This window comes from Silurus aristotelis (assembly GCF_946808225.1).
Source record: "Silurus aristotelis genome assembly, chromosome: 13".
Lineage (NCBI taxonomy): Eukaryota > Metazoa > Chordata > Actinopteri > Siluriformes > Siluridae > Silurus > Silurus aristotelis.
In genome coordinates, this window is record NC_139586.1 from 14,967,839 (window position 1) to 14,977,456 (window position 9,618).

A 9,618-nucleotide genomic window follows, 5' to 3' on the forward strand; every position below is an offset into this window, starting at 1 on the left:
TAGATCTCATTCTCAGCAACTTGTAGCTTGGACTTTTCACATAAGTAGATTACCCAATTTTTAAAAACACATTATTATCGATATGGTGATGTTTTCTTAAAGTTCTGTAGATTCATTTAACATTTGTTGAGTCTAGTGCTTTTTACCGTATATTATAAACGTCATAGGCATGTCATTCTTTAAAAAAAAAATTACAATCCTTGTTTAATCGAATCAACTCTGCGTAAGCAAAAGTAACTCTGTCTCATTACAACAGCACCCAAAGTGTTTCACACGTAACATTTTGTTTGGTTATTTGTCCCTTTATTTGTCTCCCTCAGGGTATTTCAGTCGTCCATGGGAGTGGGAGAAGATCAGAGCTAACGTGAACCATATCGTCCAGTTCGGCTCCACAGATGACCCTTTCCTACCATGGGAGGAGCAGCAGGAAGTAGCAGATAAACTGAAGTCAGAACTTCACAAATTTACAGATCATGGACACTTTCAAAACACACATTTCCCAGAGCTCATTAATGCTGTACAGAAACTGATCAAAACTGGATAAATTATTAGAAGGATCAAACTTGTATTTTATTTTTCTCACAAGTGAAATTGCTGTAACGATTGTCCTGAAACTGTTTATGTACTTAAAGATCAATAACTTCACAATTGTAAAGGTAGAATAAAGAGGCATGTATATTCTGGTGCCTTATTTACTGTCAGTAAAAATGTTTTTGCAAGATTCTCTGAACAGACCGTTTCAGTTTGAGGTAAAATGTTCTATTTGCAGTAGATTCAGTTGAAGTACATTACAAAAACTGAAGAGATACTCACTGGTCAAATAGACCTTTATTTTTTTATTTTTTTATTTTTTTTTACAGCACAAAGAAAGTTTAAAGTTACAGGTATAATAAACACCATAGTGGTTCTGGCTGTACAAATTTAAATCCTACACCAAAATACAAAAAACATTGCCTCTTGTGGGGATAAATACAAAGTTTAATTCATACCAATATAGTTGGCAAATGTAATAACATGATTCATATGTATCTATACATGATTCTAGTGTCTCTGAGAATCAGTACATTTCCACAGTAATTTAAGACTGCTGTTAACTGAGATTGTGTAAACAGTGTTTTGAGCAGAGATGGAGTCACTGCTAAATTGGAGATGTCCACGAAGTCCCTTTACACCATTCATTATCTAAACATATGTACATACACCTCCAGTGCATTCAGAAAGTATTCCAACACTCATTTTAGGTTTTAAGTTGCAGCCTGATACTACATTCATTCAAATAATTTTTTTTTTCTCAATAATCTACACTCAGTACCCTATAATGACAGTGAAAACAGAATTCTAGAATTGTCTGTACATTTATTAAAAAGAACTGAAATATCACATGTACATAGGTATTCAGAGACCCTTTATGCAGTACTTCTGGATGCATCTTTGGCAGCAATTACAGCCTCGATCGAGTCTTGACACACAGCTTTGCACACCTGGATTGGGGGATTGTCTGCTTTTTTTCATGGCAAATCTCAAGCACTGTCAGCATCCTGGTTGTGACACACTTCTTCCATTTGAAAATAATGCAAATATTCGCTCTTTTTTTCACTGCAGCAGAATTTTTTTATAGCCTTGATCTGTGCATGGCAACCATCCTATCTCTGCAAGCAGTGGCTTATTTTTTGCTCTGATATGCATTGTCAGCTGTGTGGCCTTCTATAGAGAGGTGTGTGCCTTTTCAAATCATGTCCAACCCATTTAATTTACCACAGGTGGACTCGAATCAAGGTGTAGAAATATCTCAGCAACTATCAAGCAAAATGGGAAGCACCTAAACTATCTTTCAAGTTTCGTTGCAAAGGGTCTGAATATTTATTTTCATGTGATAGTTTTTTATTTTTCTTACATTACTAAATATTTTAATTACTGAGAAAAAAAAAATGTTTTAAACAATTTTATCAGGCTGCAACATAAAGTAAAAAAAAAAAAAGTACGTGTGTGTGTATATATATATATATATATATATATATATATATATATATATATATATATATATATATATATATATATATCTTGTTAGTTATTAAGCTGCACATCATAAGGAATACTGCATAAGACTGTAAAAGGCATTTACAATATAGTCATTTATGCCCCAAGGTACAATTTTTATTTCAATTAATGTTATGAAATGTAATCACTTCTATTAATGTTCATCTGCTGCCATAAACAGTGTTGAGAGTTGAACTCACTGACAGCTGCAAGGGTGCAAAGGAGTTTTTTTTCTCTATTGTAAAAGAAGTAGCTGTTTGTACTCCCACTGTGTGACTATAACAAATCTTTCCTTTACCAGCTAGTTTACAACACTAACTGGCTGGTATGCCTTGTTCTGTATCTACCAGTAACACAAAATAAGGCTTGGTAATAAAAAAGTGATCGGTAGACTGGATTGGTGTCGGGGAGGTTGTTTGTCTGCTGTAGCATTGGAATTTCAGCTGCTTGTATGAACTGTATGCGGCATGAGTTGAAGTGAGAGGTCACGTCAAAAATACCCATCTAACAAAACCCTGCTTGTTCCTTTTAGATAGATTGTGATTTTGAAATACTGGCACAACAGGGTGTCTCAAAAGTCTCTGTACACGGGAGCTACATTTGCCAAGCACCAAACATTTTTTTCAGTGAGTTTCAGATAGTTCTGCAACACTTCGTGTTCTTTACAGAGGAAGACGTTTTACTGAAAAGCTATAATTTCCTCTATGTCTGGAGACTTTTGGACACCCTGTAACTCTCTAACTGCTGTTCTTCCTTACTTGCCTCATCCAGTTTTAGATCGGATTGGTCCACCTTATAGCAATTTAAGGTGGTTGCCACAAAGTGTGAAAGCTCCCTTACAAGTGACCACTGCTCTACATTCTTCATAAACTGACTATGTAGAAATCATCTATTAAATCACATCAAGTTTTGCTTAATACCTGAGAAAGTAAGGTGCATATACTGGCGAATACTGACAAACTGGCACAGACCTAACAATTAATATTTTTAAAAGCATTCCACATCGCATTACATCGGTAATTGTGTCATTTTATACTGTGGTTTTGGCTGAATAAGTGATTAATTTCCTGAATGCACACTTGCATGCAAACACGAGCCAGTAAGTATGCATGAAATGAGGTGAATAAAATGTGTAATGAAAACCCCCACCATTTTCCTGGTGAGCAAATCTATACTGCTTAGTAAGGAATTTCTATCCAGGTGACCTAATTGTCTCATAATCTTAAGATCGCTGGAATGTATCATAGGTGGAATGTTTCTTTAAAGCAAAAACAATGTGTCCCATCACACAAAACTACATGTCACTATGTAGTTTTTCTTTTCTTCCTTGCTTTAGAGTAACCCCGTCCAAACCACCCACCCTGTACTCCTGCCTCATCAGCTTGAACCATTGAATCGGAATTAGAGACCTCCATGGCAGCAGGGGGCACTAAAGTTTTACGGCTGTGACTGTCCTCTTCATCCGGTCTGAGTGATGTGGCTGAGCTGAAGATGGGATCCTCAAATCTGTGACAGTGAAAAGAAACATCAGTAATGAAATGATACCGTGGTGCTACTAAATGCTGATGTCTGATAGGTCAGAGGGCAGTGATGAAATTTGTCAAAGTAATTGGAAATTTGTATAGTAGTTTTAATTGCTAGGCAAAATTCACAGATGTATATTCATGTGGTATTTAAAAAGGTTTTTAGCAACAGTTGATAGCTGCTATAGGGCAAGTGATGACCGATATCATGGCCTGTCTCAGGGGTCACCAATATGGTGCCCACAGGACCACATGAGTCGCCTGTGGGCCTTTTCTAAAAAATAGCTCACCATAGCGCCACTTACCAGTGAGCTGCATCTAATTTATTTTGTTGCTATTCTTTTTTTAAATCACACTTGCATTGGTGTGAATTAAAAAATTACATTAAAATATAGAAAACTAGATATAGAATATAATTAATTATTAATAACAACATATAATTAAAGGTAAATTAAGCAAATTTGTTATTTCAGAAGTGTGTATCAAACTGGTAGCCCTTTACATTAATCGTTACCAAAGAAGTAGCTCTCAGTTTCAAAAAGGTTGGTGACCCCTGGACTGTCTGAACGCTCGATTCTGACAAACCCGGGAGGTGTGTGAATGCACATTGCTATGCTATAAAAGGAACAAAACACAGTATATGCTGCTATAAAAAATAATCAACTCCCCAGTTTGTGTATTCATTTTGTTCTACTAATACCATACTCAGTTTGTTCCACTGTACAAAGTACCAGAGGTTTTGGCACTAAACAATTAACTGGAACTGCACCAATATGACTTAGTGTTTTTAATCTTTCCTTATCAGGCATTTTCACACCAAAAAATAGAACATATATGAATAAAAATGATCCAATTTCGTAAAAAAAAATTAAAAATAAAACCACTTGTTAAACCAAAAAAAAAGGCGACTGACCTGTTGTAGGTTGGAATTTCAACTCCCAACTCTTTCATTAGGAGCCGCATCACATCATCGCACTTCCCATGTATTTTCAGAGTGGCCAGGTCATCTTTTGGTGTCCACTACAAACAAAATACTGTTATTGAATATGCATTTGCAGCAGTAAACAAAACAGAGGTGTGACGAATTTACCTGAAGATTGACGATGTATAGGTTTGCTCTCTTAGCAGCTGTTTTATTCATGCACCACAAGCAAGCGTACTTCTTCAGGACCTGCTTACGCAAACGCAGGTATTAAAGAAGCCCATGAGAAAATGTCTGCAAATCCAGCATGTCGTTTGTTAGCTGACCTTCAAACTGGAGCCGAGACAAAGGATGAGATCTGCCTGTTCTGCGGCCTTTGCCGCTCCCTTCCAGTTTAATGGCTGCTCCAGGGTGCCTCTCTCACCGAAGTGCACTATGGTGTCCCTCAGCTCCCCTCTGCAGTGAGCGCACCGCCGACCTGTAGCGTGTCTGTGCAGCGCCGTGCGCTCCGTCACATCGAACAGACGAATCACCTCGCGAACCGGAGAACACGACACACACACCTGCATGACGTGACGATGGATACGGCAGGTTATATGGAAAATGATGTATATTACTGACCCATAACCATGCGTTCCACATCGTATTTGCAGACAGCATACGGGATTGTGTTGAGCAGAGTCTTACCTCGATGAACATGTTCCCATGCAGCTCAGACAGGGCGTGTCTGGGAAGCCCAGAGCGCAAGTGAAGACCGTCACAGTTCTGAGAGACCACATGTTGAACCTGTGCGTGATCACACACACACACACACACACACACACACACACACACACACACACACACAAATAGAAGTACATGCCCCAAGGTAAGAATTTGTTTGTGAACTGGTGTTTTAATCAGATTGTATTCCCACTTCACACTAACTTTTCCCAGGAAGGTTCCTAATACACCACAACCCAGACCAGTGCTTACTGGTATTTAATGAATGGATGAACTTATATTGGGCTTATGAAATGATAAACAATGTAAAATACAGGTCACTTTCTCACACACATTGAAATCCCAGCACTACCGAGCTGCTGATCCTTAAACCCCAAACCTTCAAATTCTCAGTTCAGTTGTATGTTGTTTGGATAAAAATGGCATCAAATGAGCAGATGTAGAAAAAAATTTAACACCAGCATCAAGTTGGCCGTTTTTGGTTTTTACAAGATGCTAGAAAATTCCTTTTTGAAATGCTGTCCCATGCTGATTATCATTTTCGAATGAATGAGTAATTATACTGGTGTTCCTAATGATAAGTTTGGTAAGTGTGCACCAGTTTTTGCTGTGTGTTTCACATAACTCCATATCTTGTTTGGAGAAAACACACATGTTCAGAATTCAGGATTCTGAAGCTTGTGACCAGAAAAGTGCCAGCTTGGATATGCTTATATGCGGCGCTAAAAACATGATATAAAAGCACATACACATAAAAGTCTGAATCAGACTGCAACAACTTTCCACATTTCTGAGGCTTATGGCCAGAAAAGTGTAACAATATCAGATTGCTAAGCACTCACCATTTTAACCTTGTGTAACATCTGGATACACATGTGAGTCAGAGTTGGTTCTGCTTCACTAAGGTCCGTGTACCTGGTAGACAAAGAGCGGATTACAGCATGATTTTTCCGTCCTGCATAACAAAGTACATCAAGCCAGAATTTCAGTGTCGCGCTCATTCACCTGATAGCACGCCCTTTCTGTAATTGTGTCCACACTCCGTTAGGCCCTCGGTAATCGGGGATGGAAGCAGCCTGGCAAACATTAAAATAATGTTATAAACCTTCATCAACGTGCAATTCAGGAAGTCAGAATTACAGGCTCTAAAGACACTGGTACCGTGCTGATCCCGGCTCCTGTGTAAATGACAACATGGCGAGCCTGACGCATTGCTTCCGCCAGCTGCTTCACCTTGGTTCTTAGATCCTCATCATCATCAAAGAGCTGAAAGCAGCAAAACAAAAACAACACCAGGCCTCAAAACCTTATCATTAGTTTAAAATAATGATTAGGGATATTATACAAGAAGATCAAGATTCTGAAGCTACTGAAACACACATCAATAATAAAAATCTATCCGACTCACCTCTTCCTGTTTCCGTTTCAGGATGTTTCTCCGAGCCTGACGTTTGCTCAGCTCTTGCACAGTATCTTCATGCCCTTTAAGTAAAGCGTGTTCTTCTTCTGTTCGCTCGCATTCGGCTTTCTTTAATATCCTGCCCACCTGAGAAGTATAAGTGCAAAAATAAGGTTTTCTCTCAGTATAATAAAAAGGAGATGGGAGCTCAGTGGTTAAGGCATTGAACTTTGGATTGGAAGGTCACAGGTTCAAATCCCACCACAACCATGCTGCCACTGCTTGAAAAGGCCCTTAACCCTCCCCTGATCAGTTCTAAGTCGCTCTGGATAAAGGCATCAGCCAAATGCCATGAATGTTAATGTAAGGGTCACCATGCTGTACTATAAGAATGTAATCAAGACGATGCAGTAAACACAATATTTAGAGTTGAAACAAGTAATAAAGAACATAAATCTCCAAATATGAGCTTGAACCTGTTTAGGTTGACCACAGTACAGTTTTTTATTTGTTTAACTGTAGGTCAGTCGAACATATACTGTTATTAAAACATTACCGTTTGGTCTAGAAGCGTGTGTGTGTGTGTGTGTGTGTGTGTGTGTGTGTGTGTGTGTGTGTGAGAGTGAGAGAGAGAGAGAGAGAAAGAGAGAGAAAGAGAAACCCGTTGAAAGAGGATAGTAACCAGATAGATTAATCTACTTCTTAGTCTTACAAACATTTATAAGTGAACCCTAATCTAATAAAATAAAAGAGCTTGAACATAAGGAATACATTATAATTTAAGATAACTGAAACATAAATATTGACATTAAAGGTCTGCTTGTGTTAAGATAAACTGAAACATCTGACTAAAAATGTAAGTATAGGGATAGCTGACCATGACACCCATATGTTTTGTTAGACATTCCACTCCATACTTAACATCTTTTTGCTGAAGGTTTTTCACTAGAGTGTAGAGTGTGGCTGTGGGGTTTGTGCTGATTCAGCTACAAGAGCATTAGTGAGATTAGGCAGTAGGTAGGTTGAGGAGATCTGTGGTGCTGGTGTTTCAGTTCATCCCAAACATGTATAGTGGGGTTGAGGTCTGGGCTCTGTGCAGGACAGGGGTCTGGAGGTCTTTCACTCTAACCTTAACACACCATGTCTGCCTGGAGCTCGTTTTGTGCAGGTTTTGAGTTTTTTTAGTTCCATTGAAGTACAATTTTTTGTACAATTCTGTGCTTCAAAATAGTTCAGGAGGAGAGACATGTGGATCTGATGATCAATTGTCCACATATTGTTGGACATGTAGTGCACAAACAAAAGGAAAGGAAAAGCCTCAAATGGAAGAGAAACATGCCAATGTTGTAATGGGTGCAGCTGTGCACATTTCACGATTAAATCTCTCTTAAATAGTCTAATAAACTAGTCGGTTTTTTACAAAAGGCGTACACACTGCAACCAGAACTTTCGAATACAGTCAAGATAATATGGATTTTATGTAGGAATATATTTCTAAGGTAGCAGTAACTCGGTGTTTGTTTACCGGGTAACTATTGTCTCAGAAGCGCTGATTCAAACAGAATTAAACACATACATTAATGAATCAATTAATCAATATGAACTCTTATCTACTCACCAATTTAAAGTTATTTCTCTGAGCCTCTTTCTGAACTAGTTTCGCCTTTTCGTGAGCTTTTCTCTCCGCTCTGGAGAGTCCGTTTGGCTGTGTTTGTGACGCCATATTGAATGCGTCTCCGACACAAACCGAAAAAGACTTTACATTTCAAAATAAAAGTCATACAACGGACGCTTGAATTCAGTACCAAGTGCAGTATCAGTGCAATACATTTCTAAATGAAATGACCGCAACAGAATGCTGTTTAATTCCTAAATTCTGATTAAGAACTAATTCAATACAATATTTAATTCAATAATGCAATGGACACTGTCCCAAAGCAGCCTATAAATTAATCCCTATTGAGCAGCAAGTGGCAACAGTGACAAGGAAAAAACTTGCCACCTCTGGGTGACACCAAATATCCATTCATTATAGTTCAGTCATTGTTAGGGTTACAAACTGTTCACTGATGGATGTGAAAATGTTCATGGCAGTTGTATTAATAAGCCATTGTAGAAAACTGGTTATATTAATTACAGTCCAAATCCATCTACATGTTTCTTGAAAGAACACACTACAGACCACAGTGATTTCCCAATAAGTATATATTTTATTATTGAGTATTTGAACAATTCATGAATGTTGTGGAACATCCAACAGGCAAGCTGACTCCTGGTGTCTTACAAATGATATAAAAGTGCAGCCCATGATAAAGTCATTCCCTTTACCTCACTCTCACACTTTCCACTTCTCCCAAAAATAAAACTCCTTTTATAAATGTTAAATAAATATCTCCTAGTAAAACCAGTCTGTGTGTTACTATAGAAACAATAACAAATTTAAACAAGCACATTAATATGTACACCTATAATTCCAGTTACAGTCAGAACGACCTTTAATTGTTTATAGTACAACATTTAATGTTTACAACATACATAACACAGGTTTCTACCTGTTTTCAGATTTTCGACTGTTATAACACGTTGCTTTTATAAAAAAGGGAATGAAAACCTTCATATCTATAAGATTTTGGGTTTTAACATTTTTGTTGCTGGGTTCAGATTAACGTGCTTGTCCTAATATATTCTTATTTCTATAGGAACGACTCATACACAGGGAGATATATGACATACAAGCATGTAACCTAAGGTTGATAATAAACAGAGTAAGACAACATGTAAGACAACGAGTAAGACAACGTGTTGGCTTTGTACTCAGTAAAAAAATCTGGAAGAGGTTTATTTCACATGTATGTAAGGAGTCTCCAGTGTCAGAACTTCGTTCCAGGTGGCTTTTCTGCCACACATTTACAGACACGATAAAACACTTAACAACAACGTTTCTTGGACGTTTCATAACTTTTCTATGTAACTATAATTGGATACGAAAGATGTATATATGAGGTATCATTCGT

The 9,618-nt window shown here is 37.7% G+C and overlaps 2 protein-coding genes across 2 annotated transcripts in view; one reads left to right on the forward strand and one right to left on the reverse strand.

The window, feature by feature from the left end:
• rbbp9 (retinoblastoma binding protein 9) overlaps nt 1-686 on the forward strand; it is a 3,020-nt gene extending 2,334 nt beyond the window's left edge. The window contains exon 5 of the mRNA XM_083558808.1: nt 321-686. Within this exon, the coding sequence (XP_083414934.1) occupies nt 321-544 (224 nt within the window). The 3' untranslated portion in view covers nt 545-686. The remainder of the gene's footprint in view (nt 1-320) is intronic.
• Nucleotides 687-2,045: 1,359 nt separating this feature from the next.
• On the reverse strand, nt 2,046-8,364 carry sirt7 (sirtuin 7). Its single transcript, XM_083558774.1, has 10 exons — nt 8,223-8,364; nt 6,614-6,751; nt 6,367-6,471; nt 6,211-6,281; nt 6,048-6,120; nt 5,170-5,268; nt 4,809-5,045; nt 4,651-4,731; nt 4,474-4,580; nt 2,046-3,543 (listed from the first exon to the last, which is right to left on the reverse strand). The coding sequence occupies exons 1-10, from the start codon at nt 8,325-8,327 to the stop codon at nt 3,342-3,344; spliced, it is 1,218 nt and encodes a 405-aa protein (XP_083414900.1). The 5' UTR covers nt 8,328-8,364; the 3' UTR covers nt 2,046-3,341.
• Between the last annotated feature and the right edge of the window lie 1,254 nt (nt 8,365-9,618).